The sequence below is a fragment of the Podarcis raffonei genome, chromosome 7 (genome assembly GCF_027172205.1).
Source record: "Podarcis raffonei isolate rPodRaf1 chromosome 7, rPodRaf1.pri, whole genome shotgun sequence".
Classification (NCBI taxonomy): Eukaryota; Metazoa; Chordata; class Lepidosauria; order Squamata; family Lacertidae; genus Podarcis; species Podarcis raffonei.
In genome coordinates, this window is record NC_070608.1 from 64958275 (window position 1) to 64972208 (window position 13934).

At 40.4% G+C, this 13934-nt stretch overlaps 1 protein-coding gene across 3 annotated transcripts in view; it reads right to left on the bottom strand.

Moving 5' to 3' along the window:
- CDYL (chromodomain Y like) overlaps nt 1-13934 on the bottom strand; it is a 94078-nt gene that overhangs the window by 21750 nt on the left and 58394 nt on the right. The window contains exon 3 of one of the 3 annotated variants that reach the window (XM_053396988.1): nt 3054-3098. The exons of the other annotated variants lie outside the window; for them this stretch is intronic. Coding sequence (XP_053252963.1) covers nt 3054-3098 — 45 coding nt within the window. The remainder of the gene's footprint in view (nt 1-3053; nt 3099-13934) is intronic. 3 annotated transcript variants of the gene reach the window in all.

A 13934-nucleotide genomic window follows, 5' to 3' on the forward strand; every position in this document is an offset into this window, starting at 1 on the left:
GATTAAAATATGTTAGATCAAGAACCTGACATTATATAACATACACACACTCAAACCATTCCCTGCCCCTAAATATATGCATGTAAGTTATAATGTAGTTAGGTTGTTCACTCATGGCTCTGCCCAAGAGACTGTGATATGCTATGAAGAGCCAATTCACTCTAGCAGCTCTGAGAAATCTGCCCCAGAGTCAATATTTTTCCTGTGTTTTTGGACAACAGAAAAGGTTTCTTGTAACAGGACTAATAGACTTGTGTGTCTATCAGTCCAAAGTGGTTTTGCTGCTTGGAAAATGACACCATGTGAACTAACCTCTTCCTCAACTAAATTCACCGGAAAGCTGGAATAGTTTGGATGCTTTTGCCATTTCATCTGAACTAGGAATTGTGGTTTAATACTAACTACGGTTAGTTTCAAAACATGCCAGCTTCAAACTGTGATTTATGAAGCTGGCTTGTTTAAACTAACCACAGTAAGTATTAATCACAGTTACTGGTTTGGACAAAACAATGAATTGTGATTAACTAAAAGCAAATTCTTTTGAACGCCTCCACCCTGCTGTATATGTGTGTTTGTGTGGCGGGAAACATGCAAACGTGGAAGGAGGCTGTTTGTTCTTATAGTACAAAACTATGGATTAGCATTATGTCAGAACATGGCCACAAGGCACAAACAAGGAATGTAACTTGCACACAATCTATTTCAGTATGACAGCCATATCACCATCAGTCAGTGATTAGCCTACTACCTGGTCTGCTTGCCCTCTTCTATCATTCTCAAAAAAAACTTCGCCTCCTACAACAACAGGCGGCCGAGACAAGCAATCACCACAGTAGTGTTCTGTTTTCCAACTTGGTAGCATAAATGTGCTTGTTTTTAAGGTTCCCTCCTTAAGGGCAGAAAGTGACCCAGAGAACCACAAGCAGAAGGAAAATAGTGCTGTTCTGCAAATAAACGAGTTATATAAAAAGGAGGGCCTAGAAGTCTGATTTATACTTTATTTTATTTTTTTGTGCACTGTTTAAAGACTGTTGCCGTTACGTGGTATATAAATTGTATAAAGAAATAACGAATCATGATTCTGCTACTGCTAGAGTCTGTGGAAGCAGAACAACACATTTGGATATAGTTCCACTTATCTGGTACAACACTAGCAAAATGTATAGAGCACCTTTTTATAGACAAAGGGCATTTCCCACATATTCAAGGACATCACTGGATCCAGCCCTAGAAGCATGATGCTATATTATGGCAACTTTCTCTTGCAGCTAAGGTAAGTTCCACCAGTGAGTAGGTAGGTATGTGGGTGGACAGATATTTGCCACTCAGCCACTTGTCTTGAATGAGCTGCTACGTGTCAAACTGCATCTTGGTAATTTGCCTGGAGGCAGATTTGGCAAGACCTGAACAGCTTTTAGGTGAATTGTATGATGGCTACATGTTCCATAACGTACAACCACAATTCTCTCTCTGAGTGCAGGAGCAGGATGCTTAGGATATATGCATCCGTCAATGAAAACTTTTGGCATTTACTACTGTTTCAGAAATATGTTATTCATAAAATGAACACTTGGGTCTTAAGAAAGGAAACATGTCCCTGAAAAAAAAATCACAGGTACTTCTTGCATATGTGAAGGAAGTTCCTATTGTTTTTCAGGGTCATGTTTCTGCTCTAAAGCCCCATTTTTTTTTAGTAGCATCTTCCTGAAAGGAGCAGAGAGAGGTGGATTATGGTTTAAGCATCTAAATATTAAGTTTGAAAAATGGCCCTGACACCTTTTAAAAAGACACCAGACACCCCTTGAAAAAAACCACATCAAGATTTTCAAGTAGACTTTCCTGCACTAATGCACACCGGGAAATTTCCATGAATGGTTCCCAACTGCAGGACTGAAGTGTAACTGATGTGGTATAATAAATGGTTTAACAGGGAAAATGTGTCATCCTTTCACCACAATGTCAGGTTTTAAGGAGCTGCTGTTCATAGTTGATTCTGCCACACTCAACATGTTAAAGGAGATACCACTGTGTTTGAATAGGCTCTTGATCTCCCACAATACTTTTTTTTAACACCCTGATGGCAAATTATTTGAGCACTAAGTGGAAAAATGTTATCATGACATTATTTTATAACCACATATGCACCTGAAAATATATTCAGATAGACTATCCGGACTACTCCCTAATAGCCAGTGTTTAGGGAAAAACCTGAACTGTCACATCAGCCTTGCATGGGAACATAAACTATTCACAGGCTAGAGTCTACAACAGCAAAAAACTAGAATATGGCACCTATGCGTTTGTAACAATAAAGCAGGCTTCCTCAACCTCGGCCTTCCAGACGTTTTTGGCCTACAACTCCCATGATCCCTAGCTAGCAGGACCAGTGGTCAAGGATGATGGGAACTGCAGTGTCAAAACATCTGGAGGCTCCAGGTGTTTTTAGGCTCCTGATGAATGAATGAATTTTTAAAAAATCAGTACTGAAGTCAAGAAGCTAAGATGACTGGACACTCTTAACTTCAGTAGTAAAATGCAGGGATTAAGTAATGCACACATACTGGTATTGTATACATGTCTCAGTCCACTTTTAACTGAAATGGATTTTAGGTGTGGTATGTATGATGCAGATATTATGAATGAGTTAGGTGAAACACACAAATAAAAAGAAGAAATAATGTGCTTCCTGATACATGCCATGGACCCACCTGTATACAGGAGATTTCAACTACTGAACAAAAACAGAATAAATAAATTAGGAACAGAACAATACACTAGAGCAGCTACAATGTCATGTGGATATCAATTTTAATTACTACTGGAGGAGTACTGTACAATTTGTGATAACTCTGGATGTGAAAAACATATTGCACATAACAATCTCAAACAAACACTGGTAATTCCTGTCAGAAAAAATATATATGCCAGGCTAGATTTACATGGCAATTAAAATATTTTCTTCAAAAAGTCAGGAGCAGGTTCAAAACAACTCCAAGTGTTTAAACAGGTCAATAGGACACAAGGGGAGGGGGGAAAGAATACGCTATACTTACAAGAAAATAGGAAGTAAAGAACACTGGGAAGAATACAGGGAGATGCTAAAACAGATAAAGAAGGGTATTAGAAATGCAAAGCAAATCCTCTGAAATATACATTGCTACAGATGCTTAAAAAAAACAATATTTCCAGTGATATTAAGAGGAGGGGGAATTAAGGTACAAAAACATGAGGAAGAAATGGAGTATCATTTTGCAGAACAGGATAAAAACTGGAATGCTATAGCAAATGAGCTCCCCCAATACATTGACCATTACACACCAATTACTGTTCTCCTATATGGGTATCATTTCCCTAGAGCAGTGTTAGAAACTCAGATATATAAGCTAGGCACCAAATGGCTCCTTAAACCAGGGTTAGTGTCGCCAAAACGGAATGCCTTTTTGGGGGCCATTTGGCTCGAAAGTCTTTTTTTCTAATACGACTTTTTGGTTCCCAATTTTTTTTCTGATTGGAATTAATTCTACAGGGTGTGTTGCTAGAATGAGAAAACAGCCAAGATCCAAGGATCCTAAGGCATGCACCTCCAGATGGTGGAGATGTCAGGTGATATCCTGGTGCCTGGGCACCTTCACTTGGTTGCAAACAGTGCTTTTTTTCTGGGGCGTATGCGGGGGTACGCATACCCCTAAACATTTCATGAATCTAAGTTTGGCCTCACTGAGGGGCAGTACTTCAATATCAGTAGGAAAATGAGAGTAGCCCAAACATTTTTTAAAAGAAAAAAAGCACTGGTTGCAAGTGATTGATAGTCAGGTGCAAAATGCTCCTGGCGAATTTCGAACGATGCCCTAGAGGAAAGACTATGTTCACCAGCACCCATGATGAATGCATGTATAAAATGGGAAGCTCCAGCTGTCTTACAAAGTCATAATGTGTGAAGCAGTTCTTATCTGAGCCTCCAACAGCTCTGTCACCATAAATTCCAGTGGGAATGAGGGCAGACTGGGTAGGAATATGAAGATGCAGGTGGACCCCCTCTCTCCCTGCAATGGTGCCATGCACTGCCTGCATGTATGTACACCTGTGCACTCACACTGCTGCTGAGGCAGAGGAAATAACAGCACCTTCTTGTGGCATATGAGACACCTCCACATATGCCTGGGTTTGGCTAGCTCATGCCTTTAATTGCCCTTGAGGACTACTATTACTGTAAAAAGAACAAACCGCAACAAAACCCATTGATCAAGACAAAAAGTACTGCAATCTTATATCTTCCATATAAAATCATGACAACACATTTCAAGTTAAGTCAGAAAGATATTCATGCTCTTTGATCCAAGAATGGTGAGTGAGAGACAAGAAACATCAAAATACACACCCCAGCATGTTTTTTTATGCCTCATTCTTAGGGTGTGTTTTCTGAAAACTTGGGCTGAACCAATTTTTTTTAAAAAATGGTTCAAAACCGAGCAGCCACACTCTTCTACAGATCCCCCCCCCCCAACTTAGCCATGGCTAAAATTTGTCTCTGCATTTTATTTTTTATTCAGGCGCAAGTCCAGCTGAGTTCAATGCGGCTTACACCGAAGAAAGTGAGCACAATATTGCAGCAAAAGGGCTGAAGTTTGAGACAAAGAGATCTTAGCAGCAAACTGTACATTCTCTTTTCTCAGGGTATTATGCATAATGATAAACAGCTTGGTCTCACTGATGCCACTTTCAGCAAAAGAATGCTTAATAGCACACTGCTGAGGTGAGGCTTGAGGATGCATTATTACAAGCTAAAACTTTGGGTGGAAAGACAGGCGAGGCCACTATTTTGCTTTCTCCTCTTTTGTTCATTTCACAACTAAAGAATAAAGGATTGTCTAGATCCTAGAAAGACAGTTGCTATTTACTAGCATAACACAGAGAAATACAACACGGAACGAAAAGTATTGTAACAATCTCACGTGGATTTAGACGGAAACGTATTACAAAGGAACCTCGAAATACTACTTCAGACAGTAACTGAAGAAGACAAATGGAGTAGGAGTGAGCACTGATTTACCAACCTCTTGCAAAGGAAGCTGTTAATCTGTGCACAACTCCTACACAGGATCCTCCCCCCTCTTGTATATTTTCAGCTATCATCAACCCCCAGCTGATTTTCCCTGCTGTGAGGGAAAAGATATAGGTACCCCTCCAAGATAAAAGCACTTGGGTATGGAGAGAAGAGGAAGGGAAAAGCAATTTTCGAACAGAAAAGCTGTTGGAAAGGGAAGAAGCCCCTCCTCGGTGTTCATCTTCCACGGTTGCATTTAATAAAAGGGGGGAGAATGATTAGAATCTATACCCAGTTGAGCATCCATGGTGTTTTGGCCCTAAGTAACACCACCCAATTCATTTTGGGGTATCACATACCCAGTCAATTTTCTTATATTAACCCTCATTTTCGCCAACTTGCTTAATTAAAGGGATGGTTTCTGAAAAAAATATGAAACCTGCTGGCTGCTTGTTTAAACCTCCATCTGTGATCACTTTTAATATATATTTGCTTTAACTTACTGTTGAAGCAGATTTTTACAAGGAACCTTGGGAAGGACATGTGCACGGAAAACTTTATTCTAGAGGGAAGAATACATTTTCATTACATTGTTTAAAAAGCAGTAATTGAAAAATGTATTCTGTAACTTTACTATTCCATAACTATAACTTTCATCTTTGGCATTGCCCCATTCTGTGTCTCAACATTCTGAAAAGCACATTTTCTGACTTCTAACCTACCCTGTTAAATCTTCTTTAACAATAGCCAGCAGTCAATTTTTTACAGATGTTTATTCATATATTTACACCTGAGTTTGGATGTAGGGAGCCCAGATCTTACAGCATGGTCATGTCAAGAGGGGCTTTCCCCCCACAGCAGTGCAGCACCAAAGTCCAAGGCATCTCTCCCAGCCTGCCTTCAGCCAACCGGCCCAAAATGGATCTCTCTTCTGCTTCTCTTTCTTCCCAGCACACCTTGCTAAAGACATTCTTTTCTGTCACCTCATATGCACACCCCATCACCTTGGCAGCCTCTGTCTGCCTAGGCCCAATATTCCTCTTAGATGGGCCATCAACACCTTTTGTCATGTTAACACCTCTATCCCAGGTGAAGCTCATGCTTGGAAAGGAAGCTTAGCCTGTATTTTCCAACTGGCCTGCAATCTTCCCTTCAATAATCAAAATCCTACCATTTATTAATTTCTAGGGTTAAGGGAGTTCCCCACCCCCCAAAAAACCTTATAACAACACACTCAGTTTTCGCCTTGCTGGACTTCATACATACTCTGTAAAGAAGATCTCTTGATTTACTCATCAAAACCCTCAATTCCAGAGCCCAGTAAACCTTATTATGCATGCTCACTGTGAGCAGAATTATGTAAGTGGAACAGCATTAGCATAATTCAATCCAATTTATTTGATGCAGTGGAAGAGGAAGTCATCTTGAATGGCTAGGTAAGTACAGCATCATATAGATTTCCCATGTTATCTGAGATACGTGTTGAAATGTATTCCCCACAATAATGCCTATTTCTATAGAGATAATGGGAATAAATAAATAACAAATAGGCCATGGGGCAGCCAATATGGTGCTCTGCAGATGTTGTTAGCCTTCAACTCCTAATGGGCCCAGCCAGCATAGTCAATGGTCCCACGTGATGAGAGTTGTAGCCCAACATTATCTGCAGAGAACCTGTTGAATACTCCTGTACTGTAATGACATTCCATCATCTATTTCCCAATTTCCAACCCCTGCTTCACATTACTGGCTATCAAATAAAATGCACATGACACAAAGTTGTTTGCTTCCATAAATACATGTTACAGAGGGAAGAGGGAGAACATGACACATGGTTATCATTTTCAGATTCGGCACCATGTTAATTGCCATATCTAGTTCCAACCTATGTATCAATACACTAAAGACCTAATACGACTAACATGAACATTTTCAAGATTATCAGATGAAATTGCTTGCCAAGCAATAAAACCAAACAAAGGCTCAAGGAGAACTGACACAGACTAATTAAATCAGTTTTGTTTCATTTCTCCGTGGAGGATACTGGAAAGATACCCGTCACAATTGCTTAGTATATAAGAAGTCAGAACAATATTCTCAAATCCATACTGCAATCGAAGGGGTTTTATGGCAAATGGAAAAAAGTTGTAGAAGTTGCAAGACCAACTGATATTCAGAAGGTTTTCTGGAAACTATATTGCTGCTATGAAGGTAAAAAGAATACTACAATAAAAGCCATTACTGAAAGTGTAATCAACACATTCCTGGAAGCATATTTTGAGAAAAAGACTTTGAAGTCAAAACGTCCAGTTTCGGAACCAAGATAAAGGTGCAAACTAGGACACATTATTAATCTTAAATATAGCTGATTAGAAAATCAATATAAAGCCATTTAGTTTGTGACATTCTCATCATCTCTCAATAATAATTTGAATCTCGGCTCACTGTATTAGTTGTGGAGCAGGGACTGAAATGCTTTCCATGTTAAAAAAAAAGGGGAGAAGCTAAAATTCTAAAGGGTTTCAGTAGAAAACCCAGGAGACCTGCAATTAAATGTGTTGATGGGGGAAAGGTACTATAAGGTATTTTACCACCTCACGGTGCAAACAGCAGCTGTGGGAGGTTTCTGATCATGAAAATGGTACCTCAAGTGAGGGCTGCACACCCCTGCTGAAATGAATTAGTAACCCCTTGCATAAACATTTCAATTAACACATCAAATACAGAAATAATGAATATCCATCACAATATCCTGCATAGGATAAAGTTTTAGTTCCCAGATCCTCCCACTTTTGTTGAAGTTTAAACAGTTCTGGCCTTTGCCATCTAAGACTAAAACCAGAAAAATCTGATGAGTTTTATGGTCAGTTTATCAGTTCAAGAAAAAGCCTCTGTCTTACAACTCCCATGATTTCTCCTGAGATAGGTATGAACAACCGCAAGGACTCACTTCTGAGGAGACGTGATTGGGGTTGCAGTTTTAGTCAAACATGCAGATTAAATTTGCATATATTTTATATGGGTAAAAACAATAATCTCGAAGCAAGAATAACTTTTTTTTTGTTTATCTATTATGCCCACACTTGCTATTTCAGCTATTGTCATAGAAGAGGCATTTCCTCCCACGTGGGAGAAAAAGTTTACTGCCTCTTTTAAGATGGGGCTTGCACTTTGGGGTTTAATATGTATTTCTATTAAAAGTATTTTTTTTAATAAAAAAATCTGCTGCCCAATTAACTGAAACTTTTTTAGTTGCACAAATGTGTCCCCCCCCCCCAAATGAATAAAACCAACCCACTTAAACACTTAGTCCTGCTTGGCAGTTCTGGATGCAAAACCCACCTTGTACACTAAGCCCTAATGAAGCCAATTTGTCCGTTGCGGATGGAGGCAGTACTAAAAACTGATATATAAAAACACAACTTGGGATGTTGCAGGTGAAAAACGCTTTCCCGCAAAAAGAAGAAGACAATCTCGAATCTTTTCAGCACTTTAAACTTCAGCAACTACTGAAAAAAGACATGACAAGAAACACCTTTCAAATGCTATTCTAAAATGGGAAGTGACTTCCACAAGAGGGGCAAGCAGCTGTAGAGAGCCTTTCTGCCGCTTGCGACTTCTAAGTCTTCAGAGAAGCGACAAAAGATGGATTTCTAGATTGCGTATGCCAGCTCCTCCTTTTCTTGGAAGTCGCAGGGCTCTCGATGAGGGAGCTGCTACTAGCTGTGAGAAGCAGCAGTTCCTGGCAGAGGAGCAGCGAGGATGAGGGCCATTAAACAGACAGCGCTGCTAGGTAACTCCCATCTAGTTGCAGCTGACCTGAGATCACAAGAGAAAAAGCCATTCTGCTCTGTGGGGAAGGAAAAGGCTAGAAGGAACGAAGGAAAGATGGGGCCAGGAGAATGGAAAATAAAATAATATTCAGAACAAAACTTGCTGGAATTCTCTTCAGATGATAACACTTTTTTCATTTAAAAGCCACTTAAAATAGACACATGTGTGTGTGCATGCTCTGATGGCCACTGGCTAGTCTCAGGATGCTCCACCAGATGCAGAATATCCACCAGAAAGTAAGATTTAAAGCCTGAAACATCAGTACTATAATATCTGCACTGGCTTCCCAGTACTTTCCGAGCACAATTCAACACCACCTTAGTTTTGGCCAATAAAGCCACCAACAGCGTGGCCTCTACATAGGTAAGAGAAAGCATCCTCAAGATGTTATATTTTGTTTTGTGGTGATTTTTAAGATCAACCAACAGGAAACTTGTTGGCTCTACTATATTCAAATCCATACTGAAAGGTTCTCAGTGGATGCCCCAGGACTGTTTGAGTTCTGAAGAATCAAACTCCAAATAACTCTATGATAAAATTCCTTCTGGAAGCACTGTAACACTTCCCTGTTTGCGTTAAATTCTAACAACCGGGCCAAGAACTGGAATAATTTTAATTGATGGTTCGTTTCTCAAGCATACACTCCCCTGAAACTTTTTGACACCTGCCGTGAGTTCTTAGGAAGGGCCAGGAAATAAATTTAAATAAACAAAATAACTTATGATTATTATATTGCCAAAATCCTTGAGCTAACATCAGTACAATTCTCAGGCCGGGGGAGAAACTGCAATCCTTAATATAGGGTAATTATTTATGTTCCTTTCCTAACTAACTAGGGAATGAAGAGAATTTGCAGACTGCGTGAAAGTAAGAATAAGGAGGCAAGGAGCTGCTCTGTCTGCTTTGTAATAATATGTTTTCCTGACCTCCCCCTCTTTTATTGTTTGGTTTAAGGATTAACTTTGTTTTGCTTAAAGATTACAAGGCTCTAATTTTGAAGAGTAAAAAGCATGCAAGACAGAATAATACAATTCAAAATAACAAAAAATAAAAAAATAAAAAAATTCCAGAAAGCCTAAAACGACGTTAGCTGAAATCTGCTGTCACTTCCATCTATTTTGCTTCTCCAGTTCAGATATTTAATATGCAGTCACGGGATGCCAACTGGCACACTTCCTTCCTTTTCCTTTGCTTCTCTCTCCCTTTCCACATTACTTCCTTATCTTGCCTGTTGGACTGAACTTTCCTCTTTGCCATCCCCACCTCATTATTTTATGTGCCTTTTCTTCCTTCCTTCCTCCCATTTCTATCTGTGTCCTTCATACTTCGCATACTGCACAATTCTCCTGATCCTTCCAAGGGTGCACAAAGATCAGAAATGCACTCACACTGCCTAAAAGGTGGGATAGCTCCCTTCTCAGGTGCAAGAATCTCTAAACCTTTAGGGACTGGAAAATCTGTAGCAGAAAGTTACATACTATTAATCCACATCAATGCATTTTAGACTTGCTTGGACACTTCATGCCGAAAGATAACTTTTAAATAATATATAAAAATGATGCTTCTCAGATAGCAGCTTTTAATGTTACCTGTCTGTTCCAGAATACCCAACTGTGGCTTATTCCCCCACTCTGCCACAGTTTGATTGTTGCATGTTCGTTTCAGAACAACCATCTCAGGATTATTATTTTTTTCAGGTTTTTTTAAAAAAATAATAATTAGATTTTCCACAATAATAACAAAAACCACAAAGCCGAATAACACACAAAAACAGAAAAAGAGAAAAGGAAAATACATCAATGAACAAAAGGGAAAAAAGGAACAATAAACAGATAAACTATAACAACAAACTTAATTCTTTACAAATCCAACCTTTTAAACATCTTAGTTGACTTCCTCTAGTCCCTCCCTTCTGAGTTTTCTTGTAGTTTAAAGTAACAGCTGTCCAATATCATTACTGAACTAAAAAAATTTCCGATTATAGTCCATCTTATTCACATTTCTTAATATTCTAAATCCCATTTATTTAATTATAACTTAGTTTAATCCTAGGCCTATTTGTTTCTTTCAAGTAATTTCTAATCTTTTATATTACAATGTTTTTTTTCCAGTTTTAAGGTATAATCTACTTTCGACAGCTCTGAATTCTCATTCCCCTTTCTCAACAGAATAGACTTATTTTCTTCTTCTTAATTGTTTAAACCAATTCATGAACCAAGAACCTGTACATTGACCACTAATAACAAAACGTATGTTGCAGATATTTTCCCACATTTATTATGTTATTTTTGTGATATACAAATGACATGAGAAAACTTGGTATACTTGTTTGTATACCAAGCTCATAAATACAAGGAAGACAAAGGAGCTTGTGGTGGACTTCAGGAGACAGACGAGCAATATCCAGCCACTTTTGATTGATGGGGTCTGGGTGGAGAGGGTAACAACGTTCAGATTTTTGGGCATTGAATTACAAGAGGATCTGTCCTGGAAGGTCAACACAAGGGGGCTTGTGAAGAAGGCGCAGCAGAGACTGTACTTTTTGAGAATTCTAAGGAAAAACCATCTTCCGCAGAAACTGCTGCTTGCCTTCTATCACTGTGCCATTGAGAGCGTGCTCACTTATGGCTTATGTGTGTGGTACGGAAGCTGTACTACCCAGGACAGGATGGGGTTGTGCAGAGTTGTTAAGGCAGCAGAGGGCATTGTTGGCTGCCCACTCTCCACCTTAGAGCAGATTTATGCCACAAGGTGCCATAGGAAGGCACAGGACATAGTAAAAGATCCATCGCATCCTGGTCACTGTCTCTTCGAGCTCCTGCCGTCAGGACGGAGATACAGGACGATGAAGACAAGAACGAGCCGTCTTAAAAACAGCTTCTTCTCCAGAGCGATCTCGGCCCTGAATGGGAAGCCTGGACTTTGAAAGTCATCTAATCTTCCTTGCTGTACTATACTGCATTGTTTTAATTAGTGTTTTTATGGAGCAGTCAAGTAATTTCGTTGTCCCTGAGAGGGGGCAATGACAATAAAGATGTTGTTGTTGTTGTTGTTGTTGTTGTTGTTGTTGTTGTTGTTGTTGTTGTTGTTGTTGTTGTTGTTGTTGTATAACATTATTATTGCTTATAAAACCCAATAAAAAATAACAACAAGAAAAAACAGGTTATGACCTTTTTAAAGGGGGGAGCACCCAGCCTATACTTGTCGAACTTTTTTAAGGGCAAATTGCCCCCTAAAAAAGCTTCTCTTCTTACACCGCCACACACTGCTGTGCCGCACTAATCACCATGCCTCCTCTGCTGTGCAACACAAAACTTTGTGCTGACCGCAGCCCAGAGTAACATGCCACAATGCTACAGAGGCGCCAGAACTCACCAAAGAGGTGCCAAAACTCAGTTCCAGCTGAAAAAAAGCCCTGTTTAAGACGACTAATCTAAGAGAGGTGAGAAGCAGAAGCAGAAGCAGATATTGCAGGCCTGAGCAAAGCTGAAGGTCTCCAAGTGCTTACAATTACAGCTGGGACCATGTGCAGATGTATACCCAAGACCTAGTTCAAAATTCCTTTAAAAAAACCAAACCCAAATTGAAGGAAATAATCCAGCACACAAGCCCCAATGGCCACATGCTGTCAAACAGGTGGTGGGTACCTTCAAATGACGGTGCCATGAAACAAGCTTGGAATATTGAACACAGCGAACAAGGAATATAAAAGTTCTCGTCACACTCAACATTCCTTTAATTGCAACCCCACCTCCCTAAACAATTGAAAGACAGTCAACTCCTCATCCTGAAAAGCAGGAAGTGGGTTCCCTCTGTAACAACTGGGTGAGGAATTTTGCTGTGTTGCACATAAAACACTGCCCACAACCAGTGTTCCACAAGGTCTGTCTTGAGCAGTAGCTAGCCATGGCACATACAGCAAACCCAGGAGGCACAAAGCCTTAGTTCTTTCACTTTCTGTCCTTCTAGGTTCTCTGCAATTAGTATAGAATAAAGAGAAAGCACTGGATTTATGGCACTGGCCCCAAACAAACTAATTTAGAGCTCTTCTGCCAGTGTGGCTTTCTGTTTCATTATCATGCCTCTGTAAGCATAAACACCTCCCACTGTTCCTTCCCCCATCCTTTCCCCTCACCTCCAGAAGATGCAAAATATATTGCTCATGGTCCAAAGGGCAACAAGCCGAGAATCACAGTTGCCAGAAGATAAGAGAGGCAGCCAATTCATTAAAAACAAATGAACGGAAAAGGCACAATACACAGTTCAGAATGTGCTCCAACACACCACTACAGAGGGCTTATTGCAGAGTCAAGGTCGTGAAAAATATAAATAACCAGTTCCTGGCACATGGGTTGCAGGATGCAACTATCTTTTCTTCCCACCATGTGCTCCTTAGAGTGGGAAATCCCAACCAGGAGCCATTTCTCAATGGCTCCCAACACTTGATTTCCAAGCAGGGTTCAGTCCTAGCACCTCTCAATTAAAAATTCCCTAGAAGATTGGGGACGTGGGTGGTGCTGTGGTCTAAACCACTGAGCCTTGGGCTTGCCGATCAGAAGGCTGGCGGTTCGAATCCCCGCGATAGGGTGAGCTCACGTTGCTCTGTCCCAGCTCCTGCCAACCTAGCAGTGCAAAAGCACATCAAAGTGCAAGTAGATAAATAGGTACCGCTCCTGCGGGAAGGGAAACGGTGTTTCCATGCGCTGCTCTGATTTCGCCAGAAGCGACTTAGACCCGGAAAAACTGTCTGCAGACAAACATCGGCTCCCTCGGCCAGTAAAGTGAGATGAGTGCTGCAACCCCAGAGTCGTTCACAACTGGACTTAACTGTTAGGGGTCCTTTACCTTTTAGAAGAATGGCTGGATCTGGCTGCAACATCTGACACCCCATTGAACGCCAGGGTTGATTTGGCTGATTCTGGCTGGCTAGGCGGGTGTCCCCTTCCTCCCTCACCGTCCCTCCCAAAGCTGCGAGCTCAGTGGAAGAGGATGACCATTCCAGATAGAAGGAGTGTACCATTCTTCGGTCAAGGGTATACGATAGCTGCACTCCCCT